The sequence below is a fragment of the Bombina bombina genome, chromosome 2, assembly GCF_027579735.1.
Source record: "Bombina bombina isolate aBomBom1 chromosome 2, aBomBom1.pri, whole genome shotgun sequence".
NCBI classification, from domain to species: Eukaryota; Metazoa; Chordata; class Amphibia; order Anura; family Bombinatoridae; genus Bombina; species Bombina bombina.
In genome coordinates this window covers 1,248,965,404-1,248,990,483 of record NC_069500.1, presented here as the reverse complement: position 1 = coordinate 1,248,990,483, position 25,080 = coordinate 1,248,965,404, and the positions used below count along the sequence as shown (strand labels likewise).

General features: G+C 42.1%; 1 protein-coding gene across 1 annotated transcript in view; it reads left to right on the top strand.

Moving 5' to 3' along the window:
- Positions 1 to 25,080, top strand: part of WDR19 (WD repeat domain 19) — a 296,764-nt gene that overhangs the window by 144,474 nt on the left and 127,210 nt on the right. The window contains exon 18 of the mRNA XM_053704050.1: positions 15,236 to 15,395. Within this exon, the coding sequence (XP_053560025.1) occupies positions 15,236 to 15,395 (160 nt within the window). The remainder of the gene's footprint in view (positions 1 to 15,235; positions 15,396 to 25,080) is intronic.

The following is a 25,080-nucleotide window of genomic DNA, read 5'->3' as shown; positions in this document are numbered from 1 at the left end:
TGCAAGAGACACTTGAATCATCTACACTAGATGAGATTACACACAAACTTAAAGCCCTTAAGTTAGCTAACTCATTTATTTCAGATGCCGTAGTACATTTAACTAAACTTACGGCTAAGAATTCCGGATTTGCCATTCAGCCACGCAGAGCACTGTGGCTAAAATCCTGGTCAGCTGATGTTACTTCTAAATCTAAATTGCTTAATATTTCTTTCAAAGGGCAGACCTTATTCGGGCCCGGGTTGAAAGAGATTATCGCTGACATTACAGGAGGTAAAGGCCATGCCCTGCCTCAGGACAAAGCCAAACCTAGGGCTAGACAGTCTAATTTTTGTTCCTTTCGTAATTTCAAAGCAGGAACAGCATCAACTTCCTCTGCACCAAAACAGGAAGGAGCTGTTGCTCGCTACAGACAAGGCTGGAAACCTAACCAGTCCTGGAACAAGGGCAAGCAGGCCAGGAAACCTGCTGCTGCCCCTAAGACAGCATGAATCGAGGGCCCCCGATCCGGGACCGGATCTAGTAGGGGGCAGACTTTCTCTCTTCGCCCAGGCTTGGGCAAGAGATGTTCAGGATCCCTGGGCGTTAGAGATCATATCTCAGGGATACCTTCTGGACTTCAAATCCTCTCCCCCAAGAGGGAGATTTCATCTGTCAAGGTTGTCAACAAACCAAATAAAGAAAGAAGCGTTCCTACGCTGCGTACAAGATCTTTTATTAATGGGAGTGATCCATCCAGTTCCGCGGGTCGGAACAAGGACAAGGGTTTTACTCAAATCTGTTTGTAGTTCCCAAAAAAGAGGGAACTTTCAGGCCAATCTTGGATTTAAAGATCCTAAACAAATTCCTAAGAGTTCCATCGTTCAAGATGGAAACTATTCGAACAATTTTGCCCATGATCCAAGAGGGTCAGTACATGACCACAGTGGATTTAAAGGATGCTTACCTTCACATGCCGATTCACAGAAATCATTACCGGTATCTAAGGTTTGCCTTTCTAGACAGGCATTACCAGTTTGTAGCTCTTCCATTCGGATTGGCTACGGCTCCAAGAATATTCACAAAGGTTCTGGGTACTCTTCTGGCGGTACTAAGACCGCGAGGAATTTCGGTAGCTCCGTACCTAGACGACATTCTGATACAAGCTTCAAGCTTTCAAACTGCCAAGTCTCATACAGAGTTAGTACTGGCATTTCTAAGGTCGCATGGATGGAAGGTGAACGAAAAGAAGAGTTCTCTCTTTCCACTCACAAGAGTTCCCTTCTTGGGGACTCTGATAGATTCTGTAGAAATGAAGATTTACCTGACAGAAGACAGGTTAACAAAGCTTCAAAATGCATGCCGTGTCCTTCATTCCATTCAACACCCGTCAGTAGCTCAATGCATGGAGGTGATCGGCTTAATGGTAGCGGCAATGGACATAGTACCTTTTGCACGCCTACATCTCAGACCGCTGCAATTGTGCATGCTAAGTCAGTGGAATGGGGATTACTCAGATTTGTCCCCCACTCTGAATCAAGAGACCAGAAATTCTCTTCTATGGTGGCTTTATCGGCCACACCTGTCCAGGGGGATGCCATTCAGCAGGCCAAACTGGACAATTGTAACAACAGACGCCAGCCTACTAGGTTGGGGCGCTGTCTGGAATTCTCTGAAGGCTCAGGGACTATGGAATCAGGAGGAGAGTCTCCTTCCAATAAACATTCTGGAATTGAGAGCAGTTCTCAATGCCCTTCTGGCTTGGCCCCAGTTAACAACTCGGGGGTTCATCAGGTTTCAGTCGGACAACATCACGACTGTAGCTTACATCAACCATCAGGGAGGGACAAGAAGCTCCCTAGCAATGATGGAAGTATCAAAGATAATTCGCTGGGCAGAGTCTCACTCTTGCCACCTGTCTGCAATCCACATCCCGGGAGTGGAGAACTGGGAGGCGGATTTCTTAAGTCGTCAGACTTTTCATCCAGGGGAGTGGGAACTTCATCCGGAGATCTTTGCCCAGATACTTCGACGTTGGGGCAAACCAGAGATAGATCTCATGGCGTCTCGTCAGAACGCCAAGCTTCCTCGCTACGGGTCCAGATCCAGGGATCCGGGAGCGGTTCTGATAGATGCTTTGACAGCACCTTGGACCTTCGGGATGGCTTATGTGTTTCCACCCTTCCCGATGCTTCCTCGATTGATTGCCAGAATCAAACAGGAGAGAGCATCAGTGATTCTAATAGCACCTGCATGGCCACGCAGGACTTGGTATGCAGATCTAGTGGACATGTCATCCTGTCCGCCTTGGTCTCTACCTCTGAAACAGGACCTTCTGATCCAGGGTCCATTCAAACATCAAAATCTAACTTCTCTGAAGCTGACTGCTTGGAAATTGAACGCTTGATTTTATCAAAACGTGGGTTTTCTGAGCCAGTTATTGATACCTTAATACAGGCTAGGAAGCCTGTTACCAGAAGGATTTACCATAAAATATGGCGTAAATACTTATATTGGTGCGAATCCAAGAGTTACTCATGGAGTAAGGTTAGGATTCCAAGGATATTGTCCTTTCTACAAGAAGGTTTAGAAAAGGGGTTATCAGCTAGTTCTTTAAAGGGACAGATTTCAGCTCTGTCCATTCTTTTACACAAACGTCTGTCAGAAGTTCCGGACGTTCAAGCTTTTTGTCAGGCTTTAGCTAGGATCAAGCCTGTGTTTAAAACTGTTGCTCCGCCATGGAGTTTGAACTTAGTTCTTAATGTTTTACAGGGTGTTCCGTTTGAACCCCTTCATTCCATTGATATCAAGTTGTTATCTTGGAAAGTTCTGTTTTTAATGGCTATTTCCTCGGCTCGAAGAGTCTCTGAGTTATCTGCCTTACATTGTGATTCTCCTTATCTGATTTTTCATTCAGACAAGGTAGTTCTGCGTACTAAACCTGGGTTCCTACCTAAGGTGGTCACTAACAGGAATATCAATCAAGAGATTGTTGTTCCATCTTTGTGTCCTAATCCTTCCTCGAAGAAGGAACGTCTGCTACACAATCTAGATGTAGTCCGTGCCCTGAAATTTTATCTACAGGCAACTAAGGATTTTCGTCAAACGTCTTCCCTGTTTGTCGTTTATTCTGGTCAGAGAAGAGGTCAAAAAGCTTCAGCTACCTCTCTCTCTTTTTGGCTTCGTAGCATAATACGATTAGCCTATGAGACTGCTGGACAGCAGCCTCCTGAAAGAATTACAGCTCATTCTACTAGAGCTGTGGCTTCCACTTGGGCCTTTAAGAATGAGGCGTCTGTTGAACAGATTTGCAAGGCTGCAACTTGGTCTTCTCTTCATACTTTTTCCAAATTTTACAAATTTGACACTTTTGCTTCTTCGGAGGCTGTTTTTGGGAGAAAGGTTCTTCAGGCAGTGGTTCCTTCCGTGTAAAGAGCCTGCCTGTCCCTCCCGTCATCCGTGTACTTTTGCTTTGGTATTGGTATCCCAGAAGTAATGATGACCCGTGGACTGACCACACTTAACAGGAGAAAACAAAATTTATGATTACCTGATAAATTCATTTCTCCTGTAGTGTGGTCAGTCCATGGCCCGCCCTGTTTTTTATGGCAGGCTAAAAAATTTTTGGTTTATACTCCAGTCACCACTACACCCTTGGGTTTCTCCTTTCTCGTTGGTCCTTTGGTCGAATGACTGGAGGTGACGTAGGGGGGAGGAGCTATATAGCAGCTCTGCTGGGTGAATCCTCTTGCACTTCCTGTAGGGGAGGAGATAATATCCCAGAAGTAATGATGACCCGTGGACTGACCACACTACAGGAGAAATGAATTTATCAGGTAAGCATAAATTTTGTTTTCCAATTTACTTTTATCACCAATTTTGCTTTGTTCTTTTGGTATTCTTAGTTGAAAGCTAAACCTAGGAGGTTCATATGCTAATTTCTTAGACCTTGAAGGTCGCCTCTAATCTGAGTTTTTCACCACTAGAGGGCATTAGTTCATGTGTTTCATATAGATAACATTGAGCTCACACGTGAAGTTACCTAGGAGTCAGTCACTGATTGGCTAAAATGCAAGTCTGTCAAAAGAACTGAAATAAGTGGGCAGTTTACAGAGGCTTAGATACAAGGTAATTAGAGGTAAAAAGTATATTATAACTGTGGTGGTTATGCAAAACTAGGGAATGAGTAATAAAGGGATTATCTACCTTTTTAAACAACAATTCTGGTGTTGACTGTCCCTTTAAATGATACTAACCTGTCAAAGAACTAAATACCTAAATGTTATAACTGCTCTTAAATATAACTGTATTATGGTTACTCGGCTCATTATATTATTAAGTAATTAACAATTATTTTGTAGGATAATTTGAAGAGACGTTGTACACAGTTTTGTTTCTATTATGCATTGTGAAGGACAGTCATTTTACAACTATTGACCCTGCTCTACAATGTGTTTAACTCAAAGAAAGGGGTTAAACACACAGGCGAAGGGCTGCTTGGGACCCATGGTGCATTGCTGGTCCCAGAGAAGAACTTGCTGCTGATCCAGCAGTGCTAGTCACACAACTCAAAAGAGCAATTTGCACTGCTAATTGGATCAACTGCAGTTTCTGCTCAGGACCAGTAGTGCACCCCAAGTCCTGAGCGGCACTTGTACTGTGTGTTTAACCATTTTGTGGGGGGGGTTAAACACAGTAGGGCAGGGTTGATAGTTGTATAATTACACACTTTTAACGGATTAGAACATGCAATTTTTCCACTATTATGGCCCTTTAAATTTACATTGAAACTAATGTTGTAGTGTTGGCTGCGTACTTCTTACTAATGCTGCCACAGACTACACCTTAAAAACTATTAGTAATACATTAATATTTATCCAGGGCTTTGACTTGTGAATATGCTGTATGTGAAGCGAAACAGGTGTAAGAAAACCCAGGCTTGTTGTGAAAGGTCTATTAAATTGCAATTATCCCTTTAACAAGTATCTAGCAAGAAAGGTGAAGAAACAACTGCATTACAATTATAGAAACACTCCATGTTTATAAAAATTAAGAGAGCTCTTCCATAGAATTTTTTGTTCACAAAGTATAATAATATTTCTTGCTAAAGACTATAAATACAATAACAGAATTTCACAGCTAACTATAATGTTTTATGCCTACACATTTATTTATTATTTATTTTATTATTATTATTATTATTATTATTATTATTATTATTATATGTAGTGGTTTAGTATAATGTGACAAGTTGGGCTTGAAAGTATCTTGTGTGCTAGTACTTAATAAAGAAAACAGTAGCTGAGCGTGTGGACGTTCCTATGAGTATGATTAGCTTTGTGTGAGGTTTAAAGTCCTTTTAAAGTCTTACTTTAGATTAAGCTGCAAGTATCCTCCTGCACCTTTTCTATATCATGCAGCAGTAACAGTAAAAAATATATTTTACAATGACTCCACCCACTGATGACATCATGATCTGGGCTGCATCTATGCACTCTGCTGAATAGCATTGACAGTCTGTTAAATCCAATTAGTGAGTCTTTTGTAACGAGTGAAGCCTTTAATGCAGCCCAGATCGTGATGTCATCAGTGGGCAGAGCTTGGCATCCATTTCAAAGTGACCAGAAACATTAGTCCTTTTTTAAAAAATGTATTTATTTTTTTTACTGTTACTGCTTCATTATATATAAAGGGTGCAGGAGAATATGTGCAGCTCAATCTAAAGTAAGCCTTTAAGATAACTAAGATGTATACTGTCCCTTTAAGGGTAGTGTGTAGTTAAATTAGCAATGTGATAATCACACTAATGGAGCGTTAAGATTCAGGTAAATGTAGAGCAGAAGACATTGTTCAGTGAATGTTCATGGGTGCGAGAAATGGATTTATTGTGAGAAATCAAGAGAGAGAAGGTTTGTAACACAGATATTAGGTTGTCAGCAGAAATTTTCAAATCGTCATAGATCATATATTGTATGTTAGAAGAAAGAAATGAAAGGATTTAGGAATTGAATTGTCAAGAAACTAAAAAGTTAAACCAAGAAGCAATAGAGATTGTGAACTACGAAAACATTCAGTGGATTATGGGAAATATGTAACTGGGCTCTTTTTGATAAGAACGGTGCCAAATCTTCCTCTCTGCTTATCACCTATATTAAACTGATGCTCACAAGAGAGTGGATTATAGGAATGTGGTGCAGCGGTAGCATAAAGGCTTATCAAGTTAGGAAACACTAGATTAATTAATGTGTCAATTTGTTAAACACATAGTTATAGTAAACGCCCAAGTAGCAATGCATTATAGCCAATTACAAGAGAAAGTTATGTGTAGCCACCAATCACTAACTAGCTCACAGTAGTGCATGGCTGCTCATGAGTCTACCTAGGCATGCTTTTTAACAAAGGATGCCAAGAGAATGAAGTACATTTTGTAACAGAAATAAACTGAAAAGTCTCTTGAAAATTGCATGCTGTATCTGAACCATAAAAGTTTAATTTTGACTTATGTTCCTTTTAAAGTTATTATTTCTTTATCGTTTCTAAAAGAGGGCATTTTTTTTGTTGAAACAAAGTTTCAAGCTTCTGTTGCATTTTACAATTCACAATTAAAGGGACAGTCTACACCAGAATTGTTACGGTTTAAAAAGATAGATAACACCTTTACTACCCATTCCCCAGTTTTGCACAACCAACATTGTAATATTAATATACTTTATAACATTTAAATATCTATATTTCTGGCTGTTTCTAAGCCACTAAAGACAGCCTCTTATCACATGCTTTATTATTAGCTTTTCACAACAGGGGAGTGCTAATTAATGCGAGCCATATAGATAACATTGTGCTAATGCCCGTGGTTTGTGGCAGACACTGCACTAATTGGATAAAATGCAAGTCAATAGATAATAAATAAAAAGTAATGTGATCAGGGGGCTGTCCGAAAAGGCTTAGATACAAGGTAATCACAGGGGTAAAAAGTATATTAATATAACAGTGTTGGTTATAAAAACTGGGGAACAGGTAATAAAGGCATTATCTATCTTTTTAAACAATAACATTTTTGGAGTAGACTGTCCCTTTAATACAAACTGTCAATATTAGTGATTAACCTTGTTACCATAGTCAAATCCCTTATACAGTCGCCTTGACTTCTAATAGCAGCAATTGCAAATTGTAATCAGCTTCTGATCATCAAGCGTTGTACCAATGACAGGAGTAAAAAACGGATGTTGCGCTAAAAAGCTAGGGATATTAGGTAGGCAGAAAATTGGTGCAGAAAAATTAATTCACACAAATTACCTCTTAGGAGTAATAATAGAATACCATGTAAGTAAAAATATTTACATAAATAAATAAGAGTAACAATAACAATATATACACAAAATAAAGTTTAATATATTTCACCCAATAAAATTAATTGATACTAGGTAACCACAAAAAATATTCATCATAAAAATAGTTTGTTTAAAAAGACTGTCCGGTATGATATTTATTGTGGAAATCCAGATGATAACAAACAGCAAGATCAAAAAGGCGTAATAGTTCACAATGTACCTAAATATATAGGCTTGTGTCGCTACAGGCAGTTTCAATGGAAGTGAGCAGTCGGCATTAGAACCACTACATATGAGGATGCAAACAGTAGAAGATAGGACTAACACACCACTACGTTACCAGAGTCAGATCAGGAGTACAGTCCCTTTCCTTTAGGCTACGACCAACTCCCGTGAATCGCCTCTTATCTGTCTGTAAACAACCTTCTGGGCCGGGTCAAGGATCTACACTTTAGGTGTCTGGTCGTCCTACTACGGGACTCCTGCAATATCCGACAATTTTACTTGGCGTGTGGCGGTTATCCTTCCTTCCGTCTGAAGTGATCACGTGATAAGTTGGAACCAATCGGATTCAGGTTCTTACGCTGTCAGCCACAGATTTGCAAATTTGAAATTTTAACACAGAGCGCTCTGTTTTGAAGAAAGTCTTTTCAGATAAAGACTAGAAATGGTCATTTGGCATAGAAGACCATTTCTAGTCTTATCTGAAAAGACTTTCTTCAAAACAGAGCGCTCTGTGTTAAAATTTCAAATTTGCAAATCTGTGACTGACAGCGTGAGAACCTGAATCCGATTGGTTCAAACATATCACGTGATCACTTCGGAAGGAAGGATAACCGCCACACGCCAAGTAAAATTGTCGGATATTGCAGGAGACCCGTAGTAGGATGACCAGACACCTAAAGTGTAGATCCTTGACCCGGCCCAGAAGGTTGTTTATAGACAGATAAGAGGAGATTCACGGGAGTTGGTCGTAGCCTAAAGGAATGCGACTGTACTCCTGATCGGACTCTGGTAACGTAGTGGTGTGTTAGTCCTATCTTCTACTGTTTGCATCCTCATATGTAGTGTTTCTAAAGCCGACTGCTCACTTCCATTGAAACTGCCTGTAGCCACACAAGCCTATATATTTAGGTACATTGTGAACTATTACGCCTTTTTGATCTTGCTGTTTGTTATCATCTGGATTTCCACTATAAATATCATACCGGACAGTCTTTTTAAACAAACTATTTTTTATGATGAATATTTTTTAGAGAGTGTACCACCGATGGTTACCTAGTATCAATTAATTTTATTGGGTGAAATATATTAAACTTTATTTTGTGTATATATTGTTATTGTTACTCTTATTTATTTATGTAAATATTTTTACTTACATGGTATTCTATTATTACTCCTAAGAGGTAATTTGTGTGAATTAATTTTTCTGCACCAATTTTCTGCCTACCTAATATACAGTACCTAGCTTTTTTAGCGCAACATCCGTTCTTTTTACTTCTGCTTATGTTCTCTTGAATTGCCCTCAGAGTGCTTTTCTTTTTTGATGTTCGCTGGTATTTATTTAGTGTAAAAGGGTTTATACCTTTCCTGTTGTACCAATGACAGCTATGTGGGTATTTTTACTGATCATATAAAAGAGGACATTTCTCTTGTAAGATGTATCGAGTCCACGGATTCATCCATACTTGTGGGATATTCTCCTTCCCAACAGGAAGTGGCAGAGAGAGCACCCACAGCAGAGCTGTCTATATAGCTCCTCCCTTAGCTCCACCCCCCAGTCATTCTCTATGCCTGCTTAACTGCTAGGAAGGGTAAAGTGAGTTTGGTGACAAAAATGTTAGTTTTTATTTTCTCAAGCAAAAGTTTGTTATTTTAAATGGTACCGGTGTGTACTATTTACTCTCTGGCAGAAAAGGGATGAAGATTTCTGCAAGGAGGATGATGATCTTAGCATTTTGTAACTAAGATCCACCGCTGTTCTAACAAGGGCTGAAGAGTACAGGAAAACTTCAGTTGGGGGAACAGTTTACAGGCTAAACTGCATTAAGGTATGTTCAGTCTATTTTTTTCTAGACAGACTGTGTTATTTCTAGAAAAGGCTGGCAATATCCCCATGAGGGAAAGGTAAGCTGTATTCAGTAAAAGAGGAATCCAAGCTTGCATAAAGGGCTCATAGTTACTAGTGACACTGATAGGAAAAAACGTTTTGGTTCAATTGCAAATATAACGTTTTTTGAGGGACTTTAAGGGGTCTTTGTGGCTTGTTTAAGGGTTATTAACCCACATGGCTAGTTTAAACACCCTGTGGTGTTTCTTTTAGGCCCCATAAAATCGAGTGAGGTGGGAGGGGCCTATTTTCTTTACCTCAGAAGCATCCAGCTACTTCTCCCGAGGTTCCTGCTGTGGCGCCTACCTGCCCTTGTTCCTAAAGGGCAGGTAGGCGCCACAGCAGAGCTGTGGCAAGGTGCTGAACGTTATTTTACCGGTTTTGTAGTTTTTTCAATCCGGTTTTTACATTAAGGGTTTAATTGTTTATTTGCATAGTGGTGCAAAGTTACTAAGGCTTTATGATGCTACTGTAAAAATTTCGTTCTGTTTACTAATTTTTTACACTGTTTTGCAGAGTTTGGTCAGCTTTTTTTCTCTTAAAGGCACAGTACCGTTTTTGTTTAAAGTGTTATTTACTTTGATTAAAGTGTTTTCCAAGCTTGCTTGTTACATTACTAGCCTGTTTAACATGTCTGACACCAAGGAAAATCCTTGTTCTATGTGTTTAGAAGCCAAGTGTCACAACCAGTAACGCCCGCACAAGTGACGCCAAGTACCTCTAGTGCGTCTAATTCATTTACCTTACAAGACATGGCCACAGTTATGAATAAAACCCTCACAGAGGTTTTCTCTAAACTGCCTGGTTTACAAGGAAAGCGTGACTGCTCTGGGTTAAGAACAAATACTGAGCCGTCTGACGCTTTAGTAGCCGTATCCGATATACCCTCACAATGTTCTGAAGTAGGGGTAAGGGATTTGTTATCTGAGGGAGAGATTTCTGATTCAGGAAAGACGCTCCCTCAGACAGACTCTGATATGACGGCCTTTAAATTTAAGCTTGAACACCTCCGCTTATTGCTCAAGGAGGTATTAGCTACTCTAGACTATTGTGACCCTATAGTGGTCCCAGAGAAATTGTGTAAAATGGACAGATACTTAGAGGTTCCTGTTTACACTGATGTTTTTCCAGTCCCTAAGAGGATTGTGACTATTGTTACTAAGGAGTGGGATAGACCAGGTATTCCGTTCGCTCCCCCTCCTGTTTTTAAGAAAATTTTTCCCATATCTGACACCATACAGGACTCGTGGCAGACTGTTCCTAAGGTGGAGGGAGCTATTTTTACTCTTGCTAAGCGTACAACTATACCTATCGAAGACAGTTGTGCTTTCAAAGATCCTATGGATAAAAAATTAGAGGGTCTCCTAAAGAAAATTTTTGTTCATCAAGGTTTTCTTCTCCAACCTATTGCATGCATTGTTCCTGTAACTACTGCAGCTGCTTTCTGGTTTGAGGCTCTAGAAGAGGCTCTCCAGGTGGAGACTCCATTAGAGGATATTATGGATAGAATTAAGGCCCTTAAGTTGGCTAATTCTTTCATTACAGATGCCGCTTTACAAATGGCTAAATTAGCGGCAAAGAATTCAGGTTTTGTCATTTTAGCACGCAGGGCGTTATGGCTTAAGTCCTGGTCTGCTGATGTGTCATCAAAATCTAAATTGTTGAACATCCCTTTCAAAGGAAAGACCCTATTCTGGCCTGCATTGAAAGAAATTATTTCAGACATCACTGGAGGGAAAGGCCATGCCCTCCCTCAGGATAAAACAAATAAGATGAGGACCAAACAAAATAATTTTCGTTCCTTTCGGAACTTCAAGGGTGGTCCCGCTTCAGCTTCCCCTGCAGCAAAGCAAGAGGGGAATTCTGTCCAATCCAAGTCAGTCTGGAGACATAACCAGGTTTGGAACAAAGGTAAACAGGCCAAGAAGCCTGCTGCTGCCTCTAAGACAGCATGAAGGGGTAGCCCCCGATCTGGGACCGGATCTAGTAGGGGGCAGACTCTCTCTCTTTGCTCAGGCTAGGGCAAGAGATGTTCACGATTCCTGGGCTTTAGAAATTGTGTCCCAAGGATATCTTCTGGACTTCAAAGACTCCCCCCCAAGGGGGAGATTTCACATTTCTCAATTGTCTGCAAACCAGACAAAGAGAGAGGCGTTCTTACGCTGTGTAGAAGACCTACATACCATGGGAGTGATCTGCCCAGTTCCAAGAGCGGAACAAGGGCTAGGTTTTTACTCCAACCTGTTTGTGGTTCCCAAAAAGGAGGGAACTTTCAGACCAATCTTGGATCTCAAAATTCTAAACAAATTCCTCAGAGTACCATCTTTCAAGATGGAGACTATTCGGACTATTCTTCCTCTGATCCAGGAGGGTCAATATATGACTACCGTGGACTTAAAGGATGCGTATCTACACATCCTTATTCACAGAGATCATCATCAATTCCTCAGATTCGCCTTTCTGGACAGGCATTACCAGTTTGTGGCCCTTCCCTTCGGGTTGGCCACGGCTCCCAGAATTTTAGCAAAGGTGCTAGGGTCCCTTTTGGCGGTTCTAAGACCACGGGGTATAGCAGTGGCGCCTTATCTAGACGACATCTTAATTCAGGCGTCGACTTTCCAGCTAGCCAAGTCTCACACGGACATCGTGTTGGCTTTTCTGAGATCTCACGGTTGGAAGGTGAACATAAAAAAGTTCTCTTGTCCCTCTCACAAGAGTTTCCTTCCTAGGGACTCTGATAGACTCGGTAGAAATGAAAATATTTCTGACGGAGGTCAGAAAATCAAAACTTTTAATCACTTGCCGAGCTCTTCATTCCATTCCTAGGCCATCAGTGGCTCAGTGTATGGAGGTAATCGGACTCATGGTAGCGGCAATGGACATAGTTCCTTATGCCCGCCTACACCTCAGACCACTGCAACTATGCATGCTCAAACAGTGGAATGGGGATTATGCAGATTTATCTCCTCAACTGCATCTGGACCAAGAGACCAGAGATTCTCTTCTCTGGTGGTTGTCTCAGGACCACCTGTCTCAGGGAATGTGTTTCCGCAGGCCAGAGTGGCTCATAGTAACGACAGATGCCAGCCTGCTAGGCTGGGGTGCAGTCTGGAAGTCCCTGAAAGCACAGGGCTTATGGTCTCGGGAGGAATCTCTCCTCCCAATAAACATTCTAGAACTGAAAGTGATATTCAATGTGCTTCAGGCGTGGCCTCAGCTAGCTGCGGCCAAATTCATCAGATTTCAGTCGGACAACATCACGACTGTAACCTATATCAATCATCAAGGAGGAACACGGAGTTCTCTAGCGATGATGGAGGTAACCAAAATAATCCGATGGGCGGAGGATCACTCTTGCCATCTCTCAGCAATCCATATCCCAGGGGTAGAGAACTGGGAGGCGGATTTCCTAAGTCGTCAGACTTTTCATCCGGGGAGTGGGAGCTCCATCCGGAGGTATTTGTCCAGCTGACTCAGCTATGGGGCACACCAGAATTGGATCTGATGGCGTCCCGACAGAACGCCAAACTTCCTCGTTACTGGTCCAGGTCCCGGGATCCCAAGGCGGTACTGATAGATGCTCTAGCAGTGCCCTGGTCCTTCAATCTGGCTTATGTATTTCCACCGTTTCCTCTCCTCCCACGTCTGGTTGCCAGAATCAAGCAGGAGAGAGCTTCGGTGATTCTGATAGCGCCTACGTGGCCACGCAGGATTTGGTATGCAGACCTGGTGGACATGTCATCTGTTCCACCGTGGACTCTTCCAATGAGGCAGGACCTTCTAATCCAAGGTCCGTTCAAGCATCCAAATCTAATTTCTCTGCGTCTGACTGCTTGGAGATTGAACGCCTGATTCTATCAAAGCGTGGTTTCTCTGAGTCGGTCATTGATACTCTGATTCAGGCTAGGAAGCCTGTCACCAAGAAAATCTATCATAAGATTTGGCGCAAATATCTTTGTTGGTGTGAATCCAAGGGTTACTCATGGAGTAAGATTAGGATTCCTAGAATTTTGTCCTTCAAGAAGGATTGGAGAAAGGATTATCAGCTAGTTCCTTAAAGGGACAAATATCTACTTTGTCTATTCTTTTACACAAACGTCTGGCGGATGTTCCAGACGTTCAAGCATTTAGTCAGGCCTTGGTCAGGATCAAGCCTGTATTTAAACCTGTTGCTCCGCCATGGAGCCTAAACTTAGTTCTTAAAGTTCTTCAAGGGGTTCCGTTTGAACCTATGCATTCCATAGATATTAAGCTTCTATCTTGGAAAGTTCTGTTTTTAGTAGCTATCTCTTCAGCTCGAAGAGTTTCTGAGTTATCTGCTTTACAGTGTGACTCACCTTACCTTGTTTTCCATGCAGATAAGGTGGTTTTGCGTACCAAACCTGGATTCCTTCCTAAGGTTGTTTCTAATAAGAATATTAATCAGGAAATTGTTGTTCCTTCGCTGTGTCCTAATCCTTCTTCAAAGAAGGAACATCTGTTGCACAATCTTGATGTGGTTCGTGCTTTAAAGTTCTACTTACAAGCAACCAAAGATTTCCGTTAAACATCTTCATTGTTTGTTGTCTATTCTGGTAAACGGAGAGGTCAAAAGGCTACGGCTACCTCTCTTTCTTTTTGGCTGAAAAGCATCATCCGTATAGCTTATGAGACTGCTGGCCAGCAGCCTCCTGAAAGAATTACTGCTCATTCTACTAGAGCAGTGGCTTCCACATGGGCTTTTAAAAATGAGGCTTCTGTTGAACAGATTTGTAAGGCGGCGACTTGGTCTTTGCTTCATACTTTTTCCAAATTTTACAAATTCGATACTTTTGCTTCTTCGGAGGCTATTTTTGGGAGAAAGGTTCTACAAGCAATGGTGCCTTCCGTTTTTAAGGTACCTGTCTTGTCCCTCCCTTCATCCGTGTCCTAAAGCTTTGGTATTGGTATCCCACAAGTATGGATGAATCTGTGGACTCGATACATCTTACAAGAGAAAACAGAATTTATGCTTACCTGATAAATTTCTTTCTCTTGTGATGTATCGAGTCCACGGCCCGCCCTGTCTATTTAAGACCGGTATTATATTTTTATTTAAAAAACTTCAATCACCACTGCACCCTATAGTTTCTCCTTTTTCTTCCTAGCCTTTGGTCGAATGACTGTGGGGTGGAGCTAAGGGAGGAGCTATATAGACAGCTCTGCTGTGGGTGCTCTCTCTGCCACTTCCTGTTGGGAATCCGTGGACTCGATACATCACAAGAGAAAGAAATTTATCAGGTAAGCATAAATTCTGTTTTTAATAGGTACTGCAGTTGTTGTTTTTGTATCAGAGGTTCCCGTTCTGAATAATGAACAGTTTTTGTTATTTTTCTTGTGGGGCATGTCACTGTCTAAAAGTAGCCACCAATCAGAAAGTGCTACCCAGGGTGCTGGACCAAAAATGGTCCGACCCCTAAGCTTACATTCCTGCTTTTTAAAATAAAGATACCAAGAGAACAAAGAAAAAATGATAATAGGAGTAAATTAGAAAGATGATTAAAATTGCATGTTCTATCTGAATCATGAAAGAAAAAATGTGGGTTTTCATCTCTCTTTAAGTGGATCCTTCCTTAATAGCCAGTGAGCTAAGAGACATGCACTACCTGTTAGTTTCTGAATAAAAAATATATCACTTTTCATACAAAAAAATGTTTATGTTTTAAATTATTCTCTTTTATAGGTATTATAGATTTTTGGGGCATTGAAGTCTTTTTAAGAAGAGTACTGGATAAAATCTGGATGGTAAAAAGAAAAAATCTTGCAGCATTTTGACCTGTTCTTTCTGACTGTTTAGATTTCCGGATGCCTGGGATGTATGTAAACTGTTAAATGAGCAATCAAGTTGGAATGAGCTTGCCCGAGCCAGTCTGCATCACATGGAGGTGGAGTTTGCCCTGCATGTTTATCGTAGCATTGGAAATGTGGGCATGGTAATGTCTCTGGAGCAAATAAAGGTGGGTGTCTGCATTCTTATACGACTGTTAACAGTTTAGTGTAAGTACCATGGTATTTACACTAAATGGACATTAAACACCTCTTGATTTTGTATAAAGAAAGATATAGATATATAGTTTGCTGCACCCATATTTGTCTTGTTGACTCTAAACCAGGGTGCCAGGGCCTAATTTTAAGGAGATACTGGATACCTGGTGCCTGGGTTTGTCAAGCCCTGACATTATGACTATGGCTACTTTCGGTGACAGTCTTGGTAGTAACTGTAAAGCTGTATTTTGTTACTAGAGCTGTATATGTGATAATGTTAAATTGTTTACCATTTGGGTTTTTAAAACACCTTTTTCATTTAGTGAGCTCATCTATCTATCTATCTATCTATCTATCTATCTATCTATATATATATATATATATATATATATATATATAAAAATAATACATTCTACACATTAGTTGGACTATGTAACAGGAAAAGTTAACTGTGCTGCGCCAGAAGCAGCTTTAACAGAATCGTACATACATAATGTACAATTATGCTGCACTATAAAATATACCTTATGCAGGATAATATGATATGTACAATAAAGCTGCTGTGATGTTGTGTTTACAAGGTTGTATATAGGCTGCAGCTACACATCACTGGAAATGTCCTTCACAAAAATCTTACCTAGCCTAGAATTGATGTTATCTCAAATATAGATTCCACAGGTTTATACATAAGGTCTATGTTACGGTACCAACAGGATACCAAGGGTTAATACCAGGGAACAATGTCCTGCATACAGAATCAGCACTTCACAACCTCGATCAGTTTCCCTGCAAACATGAGACCAAGCTCCACATTTCAGGTTTAAAAAAGAATATATTTATTAAAGGCTGAATGCCTAGTATTTATACAGGTTTTGACCCCAGATGGGGGGGTTGAATATAACCCTGGCTTCAGGTTACAGAGGGCATTGGTTAAACAGTAAAGCAAACATATGAACAATGCATCAAACCTCTAAGAATTGTCTATTCACAGGTAAAACAGATTAACATATTAAGTACTCAGACAATCTGATGTTGGGCAGTCTAGTTAACATAATCACACAAAACCCAATCAGTTTACCTAGACAGACTCCTGAGACACAATCAGATCTTAAACATACATAGAATACATCTTATTACAGAATATAGGAACAGTTCTTATTAGCTATAAAGTCTTTTATGCCCACTTGGCTTATAGAGTCACAATTGCTCCCACAAGGGGCACTCACACCCTGTACCCATCCTGTATTTATGGATACAGGGTGACATAGACATAAGACAGAGTTATGAAAGTACATGGGGTGTCCAGCATATAAAATTCCATATTTCCATGCAGTCTCTGGGTATCCTTAAGCCCATGTACCTCCAGCCCAAAGAATGTTCCATAACAGGCCCTCCAATGTACAGTGGCGAGATTGGTTTTGTCACATCTCTCCCCTTTTCCAAACAGACTAACAGGGTATCTGACCTCCTGCCGGTCAGTGCCCTGGTTAGTCCAGCAACCCACCCATAAAACACAATTAGTAGTACAGCCCACCCACAATAAATGGTTACTACACCTGAGTACGGGGAAAACTTGTCCATGTCCAGGTGCCTCACCACAGCTGTGTGGGGGACTGGTACGCTGAATTGGTGGGTTGCGAGGTGGGCAGAGACCAGCTGTACTCTGCCCGGGTGCCAGCACTACCATGGAAGTAGCCTGGTGGGAGCCTGGTTGCTGGAGGGGGAGACCGACTGTCTCCCCTTTGGATACATAGCTGTGCTGCTGGAGGGGGAGACCAATCGTCTCCCCTTTGGCTAAACAGCCGTGTTGCTGGGGGACAGGACCAACTGTCCCTACCCCTTGTAATGCAGCCTGCCGCTGGGGAATGGAGTCTGGGCTCCCAATTCTCTGCATATCACTCTGCTGCTGGGGGACAGGACCAACTGTCTCTGCCCCCTGTAACTCAGCCTGCCGCTGGGGAATGGAGTCTGGGCTCCCAATTCCCTGCAGGACCGGTGGAGAGACCTCGGTCCCATCTCCACCGGCCACCTGGGGTCCTTCCCAGTAAATCTCCACAATATCTTCCCAGCTGGATGGGTCTGGATCTGGGTCTTTCACCTTGCTGTCCTGCTGAGCCTTCCCAATGGAGTGGAAGAGATCTCGGTAGTCCTGCTCCAGTTCCCACTCCAGGGCTGCTAAGTGAGCCAGGTCTGGCTCTACTTCATGGGGGTCAGCCCAGTCATGCCTAGCCTCCTTCTCATAGAAAATGTCCTGAAGTCTGGTCTGCGCAGGGCTCCCAAAGTCAGGCTCTGCAAAGGACTCCCATAACAAGCCAGGACCATCAAACTCCTCTCTCTCTGGTTTGTCATGCTCGGCTGTCCAGGGTATATACTGTGCCATATACCACCAGAGCGCCTGGTAGGCATGTCAGTTTGCTGGGACAATCCATCTGTATTCCCTTTATGAGAGAGAATTCCTGTCCATACAAACAAGGGTTCAAATTCCTCAGTGCCCAGACCAGGGCCAAACAGTCCTTCAAAATCCCATCAGCTTCTTTACGAGTTTTCTGTACCTGCTCTTTATAGGTATCCACAATCCCTTCATACTGACATAGGGTGCCCTTGAGTTGCTGCACCTCACTATGAGCCAGCGTCAGCTTCTCCTCAAGTGTCACTAAGTTTGTCTTTAAGGTTTCATGTCCCACTCTCAAGCTGGTGTTTTCTGCAGTCTGTCGGTGCAGCTTGTCTAGCAGAGATTCACGTTCTAAACGTGCTTTTTCCTCTGCGCTCCTCTTCTCCTTCATCAGCGCATTGTAACGGGACCTCCACATATCAATAGCGGATAGAGATTTACTGAGCTCAGCGTCCTGGGGCTTAGCAGCAGGTGGGTCAGTCTCTGCTGCACGGATCTGGGCACGGGTAGTCACAGAGTTAACATCAGCGGGACCCATAGGAGCGTAGGCAGAAACAAGGGGGGCCAAGTCATTTCCAAGAAGAACATCAGCAGGTAAGTCCTTCTTGACCCCCACGTTCACAGGTCTAGCGCCCACTCCCCAATCCAAATGTACCCTGGCAACAGGTAGGCTGAACACATCGCCCCCTGCTACCCTCACAGCCACAGTGTCTCCAGTGTACTGTTTCTCAGACACCAAGTTCTTTTGAAGCAAGGTCATGGTAGCACCAGTATCCCGTAGACCACTGACCTTCTTCCCATTCACTTTAACCAGTTGCCGGTTATTCCGGTGGGCAGCTTGCACAAGGTCTGCCTCATGTAGGATGCTCCAGCATTCTTGCGCCTCTACGTAGCGGGCTGCAGGCTGAGGATTACGTGGGATTCCGCCGGCGGGTCTTCTCCAGGACTGCGCTTGGTTCGCTGCGTTTAGGGGACACTCTGGTCTTTTGTACCCTAGTTGCTTACATCTAAAGCACCGAATAGGTTGTGAGTAGCACCGCAAATTGAACAGGGCTCTCTGAGGGTAGTTCGTGGCCGGAGGCCGTGTGGTATAGCGGTGCGCCGGGGTTTGGTAACTGGCAGCTGCTGGGGTGACTGGGGGTCTGTACTCCACTCTAGCAGGGGGCTTAGTGGTAGCAGTGTCCAGTTTGCGGGCATCCGTATACTCATCTGCCAAGCGAGCCGCTTCCTGCAGGGTGGAGGGTTTACGGTCCCAAACCCACTCTCGAACTCCTGCGGGTAACTTGTCGAAGCAATGTTCCAACAGGAATAGCTGCAGCACCGCTTCCCCAGATATGGCTTGGCACCCCGCTATCCAGTGAGCTGCTGTGCGGTGCACCTTACATGCCCACTCAAGGTAGGAATCTCCAGCTAATTTAACAGTGTTTCTGAACCACCTCCGGTATGCCTCCGGTGTAACCGCATACCTGGAGAGCAGAGCCTCTTTTACAGTATTATAATCCCTGACTTCCTCATCTGGAATGGCCCGAAAAGCCTCTCTGGCCCGGCCGGATAATTTTCCAGATAATATCGTGACCCAGTCCTCTGCGGGTACCTTGTGTAGTGCACATTGCCTCTCAAAATCCGCAAGGTACCCATCAATCTCTCCTTCTGTTTCCAGGAAGTTTTTAAAAGCTGCAAAATTTACTTTTCTCTTTTCCATCTTAGTCAGTATTGTAATAATCCCCCTCTTCCTGAGGTTACTGGCTTGTGTAGTTGCTCTTCTGGGCGATAAGGTTCATTCCGTCGCTTGCCACCAATTGTTACGGTACCAACAGGATACCAAGGGTTAATACCAGGGAACAATGTCCTGCATACAGAATCAGCACTTCACAACCTCGATCAGTTTCCCTGCAAACATGAGACCAAGCTCCACATTTCAGGTTTAAAAAAGAATATATTTATTAAAGGCTGAATGCCTAGTATTTATACAGGTTTTGACCCCAGATGGGGGGGTTGAATATAACCCTGGCTTCAGGTTACAGAGGGCATTGGTTAAACAGTAAAGCAAACATATGAACAATGCATCAAACCTCTAAGAATTGTCTATTCACAGGTAAAACAGATTAACATATTAAGTACTCAGACAATCTGATGTTGGGCAGTCTAGTTAACATAATCACACAAAACCCAATCAGTTTACCTAGACAGACTCCTGAGACACAATCAGATCTTAAACATACATAGAATACATCTTATTACAGAATATAGGAACAGTTCTTATTAGCTATAAAGTCTTTTATGCCCACTTGGCTTATAGAGTCACAATTGCTCCCACAAGGGGCACTCACACCCTGTACCCATCCTGTATTTATGGATACAGGGTGACATAGACATAAGACAGAGTTATGAAAGTACATGGGGTGTCCAGCATATAAAATTCCATATTTCCATGCAGTCTCTGGGTATCCTTAAGCCCATGTACCTCCAGCCCAAAGAATGTTCCATAACAGGCCCTCCAATGTACAGTGGCGAGATTGGTTTTGTCACAGTCTATTTATTCTGCACTAGAATCACTCTTCAAATATAAATAAAACATAGGTCACAGTTATCATAAACAATCTCCATAAAATAAGGACAAAAATATACTTTTCTTTCCTATGGCATGGTGAGTCCACAACATCATTCCAATAACTAGTGGGATATTCAACTCCTGGCCAGCCGGAGGAGGCAAAGAGCACCCCAGCAAAGTTGTTAAGTGTAACATCCCTTACCCATAATCCCCAGTCATTCTCTTTGCCTTTGTCAATGGAGGGTGTGCGAAGTCGTTGTCTGAAGAATTTTATCCTTTTAATGGGTACTTTTCCCTGCAAGCAAGGATTGGGGTCTAGCTGTGTCCAGGTCAATCTCTTTAGCAAGACTAGTGGTGACTTTTAGCAGTTAGAAGGCGGCGAGGTAGTCTTTACTTCTAACATTTATGCTACCACTATATAGAAAACCAGGGTTGGTTACTCTGTTTTTCTTTTCTCTCCATGTCCCTGCCAGCTGTCGATTGAGGCTGACAGACTGGGAAGTGCTGTGTTTGCTCCACAGCAGAAGATCATGGAGGGTAAGTTCGTTTATATCCTTATTTAAACCCTTCCTTTGGCAGGTCTAACTGTTACTGTCATCAGGGAAAGGGAGGACTTTGAAGGGTGACCAACTGGAACCTCCTTTGCCCTCTTAGATGGGTCTGGAAAGCTTAAGGGACAGTATACACTCATTTTCATATAACTGCATGTAATAGACACTACTATAAAGAATAAGATGCACAGATACTGATATAAAAATCCAGTATAAAACTGTTTAAAAACTTACTTAGAAGCTGTCACTTTGGCTCTGTTGAAAAGGTAGCTGGAAAGCCCACTGCAAGTGGCAAATAAGACACTCCCCCCCTCCCCCTTCTTTTGCATATGAAAAGACCCTTTACACAAACAGGAGCAAGCTGGAGTAGGTAGTCGAGCGTATTCACATAAAACTTTGGGGCTTGGTTAGGAGTCTGAAAATCAGAGCAATGTTATTTAAAAATAAGCAAAACTATACATTAATTAAAAAAAAAAACTTTATGGGCTATATAAATAGATTATCTACAAAACATTTATGCAAAGAAAAAATGAGTGTATAATGTCCCTTTAGTTATATCCCAGGTTGGGGATATCCATTATTTGAGCAGCTTGGATCTACCGGCATCTCCTTATACAGGCTTCGGTTCACTCATTATTGGGGATTTCCCTCTGACATAACTCAACTACCCTCATAGTTTTGTTTTTAGTTAAAAATGACACAGGGGGTTGAGGCTTTTATTTATTTGTGTGGACCTTTATAATGGAGCATCTACACTCCAGCTCCTTCAGCTGGTATGTTCCTCATTACAGCAGCGGCACCTCTGGCTTCAGTAGAGGAGGCTACCGCTGACTGTGTTATGTTTTTACATTTTTATAACATTATCTGATGCTGCAGCGGCTTCTCCAGCTAGATGAGAGGAGACTACCACCAGCCTTTTATAAAAAAATATTCTCTGGCCGTGCTATTTTAGGCAATCACAATGAGCACTAATACACTGACTGAAGGGTTTTCCCCATGAACCTGCAAGTCCCATATTATGCTCCTGACGCAGCACTCAGTTATGGCGCTTGCCTAATACGGCGCTGGCTAATGCATGCTTCTTTATTAGTAAGATGCTAGATAACAATGACCACATTTGAAGGGTTTCTCCCTTCATCTGTTATCGAGTTAATAATTTAGAGGGGTCTCGCTGGTGCTCTAAGCTTTAGGTGTTTAGCTTTTGCGTCAGCTCTATTTTATTACATGCGGCTATGTACCTTTATCCTCATATTAGAAGACAGCCATTGTGGGCGGATACTATGGCGCAGCTAGTCAGCTATGCGGTGGAGGAGCCGTGAGCGTTAGCTCTGCTGGATAGGAGGCGTATGGTCTGTTTTTGTTTTCAGAGCCGTGAACGTTGGGCTCTATACAGAATTGTGCTTTTTTTGTTCCAACCTCGTCTACATAGTAAGTGAGATCCGCTTCGGTGGACATGCATTTCTGTTGGCGCCATTTTGGAAATAGCTTTTCTATTTCCCACTATGGGCAGTGAGGTTTGCGGTTTGAGTGCATTTTAGATGTCTTCATCATGTAATGTTAAGTACGATCTCTATGTGAGCCTCATTTAAACCTATTCAGCCTAGACCTTCATAGAGGTTTATTCTCTATGAAAGGTCTAAGGTGTTTTATATCAGTTTTTATGTGTACTGATAATACTGCCTCTAGGATATGAGGGATAAGTTTTTTATTATGAGAGTGTTTATTATAATAAATCATATATCCTACAATTTGATTTTTCATGATTTATTTTCTCATGCTAAATACTGTGTTTTTACTAGTATTTCTCGCCCTCTGGTGGCAATTTATTGCTAATGCATGCTTCTTTATTATATTGTCATGTAGTAAGGTGCATTACATTTCCCTCTCATTCTGTGGATAAATCTTGAGGGTCTCTCATATGATTAATCTCTTTCTCTGTTCTATTTAGCAGGTATTCATATATTATTTATACCCACCTACTGGCGATTACAAATTTCTACAGTTTGTGCATTGTAACTGTATGTTTGTTTAAGATTGTCACCATGATCATGGTTTATCCCTTTCCTTTTTAAGTATATATACTGGTCATTGTTATTAATATGATGTCCAATTATCCTGTCTCACATTCCTGTATGTTTTCGGGATCATTTCCATCTTTATGGTTTATCCCTATCTTTCTACAGTACGGTTTACTTAGACTATGTTTTAAACATTAGGTCTACTTATATTATCCTTTTTTTCTACAGTATAATATATGATTACTATGTTATAAGCACTAAAAATGCTTATCTTATCTTGTGTCTGCTGTGCATATTTAAGACATAAGTAGGGGAATATTAATATTTACATGATTTATTTTCCTCCTACCATGGAAATATCTTCTGGATATTGTTATAAGTCTTTTGTCGGCTTATCTTCTGCAGTTGAAAAATATATACGGGAGATTGTTATTAATCTGACCACTTGTGATTCAGTGGGTAAGTCTCCAATCTACCAGCTGGATTCCTGTTTTAACCATAGCTATCCTTACAGCTGTGTATTCAGCAATGCTATGGAATTTAGGGGAAGTCTGCGTAAAGTAGGTTATAGTATATAAGTGAGTCATTATAACTATCTCATTTATAGTATGGGTTTAGGGATTATCAACATTTATTTGATTTATCTCTATCCTGATTCATTATGATTCAGTAAAGGTAAATACTGTTATTGTTATAAGCATCATATTTGCTTAATTTGCTCGATACATTTTAAATGTATGCTCTAGGGATTCTTAACCTTTTTTTGTCCCTTTCCTACCGTAGATGATTACAAAATTTTGGACTTAGCCTCTACTTCTCGAATCTTACGGGGGTTCGATGGGGCTCTTCTGGCACTAGCCAGATGTTAAGGAATTACAGTGGCATATGTCCTGGACTATATCTTGGTTCAGGTGCCTTCTTTTTGTAAGACGTTATTGTTTATTCTACATTCCCAAGCGTGGAAAGTGAATCTGGAGAAGAGTTCCCTGGTGTCAGACACCAGAGTGTGTTTCTTAGGAACGATTATAGATTATCTGTCTATGAAGATTTTGCTGACGAAGGTCAGAAAATCCAAAGCCCTCTGGTGGCTCAGTGGAAAGTCACTGGGATACAACATGAGAGACCAGAATTCAAAACCCCATGGGGGCATGACAGTACCCCCTTCCCAAGGTCGACCTCTGGGCGGCGTAAGCTTTCTCATAGACTTGTAGGTCTTCTGACTTCCTGCCAGTCACTTCAGTCCTCAACCTGTCCATCTGTGGTTCAGTGTATGAAAGTAATTGGTCTGATGGTTGCTTCCATGGACATCATTCCATTTGCTCGGTTCCATCTGAGACCCCTAAGTTATGCATGCTCAATGGAACGGAGACCACTCTGACCTATCGCAGAGGATAGCTCTGGTTCCCCTAACTAGAGTCTCTCTATATTGGTGGTTTTCACAGGACCATCTGTCTCAGGGTACATGCTTCCTAAGACCATCCTGGGTGATTGTAAGCACTGACGCCAGCCTTTCAGGCTGGGGAGCAGTTTGGGGTTCTTTAAAGGCTCTGGGTCTTTGGACTCAAGAGGAGTCTTTTATTCCCATAAACATCTTGGAGTTGAGAGCACTTTACAATGCCTCATTAGCCTGGCCTCAACTAGCTTTAGTCCGGTTTATCAGATTTTAATCGGACAATATCTCCTTGGTGGCTTACATCAATCACCAGGGAGGAACTCAGAGTTCCTTAGCAATGAAGGAGGTGATTTGCATTCTCCAGTGGGCGGAGTCTCAAGATTGTCTCCTCTCTGCCTTCCGCATCCCAGGGGTGGACACAACTGGGAGGTGGTTTTCTGAGCAGGCAGACTTTTCATTCCGGGAAGTGGGCTCTCCACCTAAAGGTTTTCAATTGATAACTCTCAGGTGGGGGGTTCCAGAGTTTGATCTGATGGCGTCTCGTCAAAACGCCAAGGTTCCAAAGTACGGTTCAAGGTCAAGAGATCCTCAGGCCGCTCTGATAGATGCTCTAGCGGTTCCTTGGATCTTCTCTCTGGCATACCTGTTTCCTCCGTTTTGCTCTCCTTCCACGAGTCATTGCTCGTATCAAACAGGAGAGAGCAACAGTAATTCTAATAGTTCCTGCATGGCCTCACAGGATCTGGTTCATG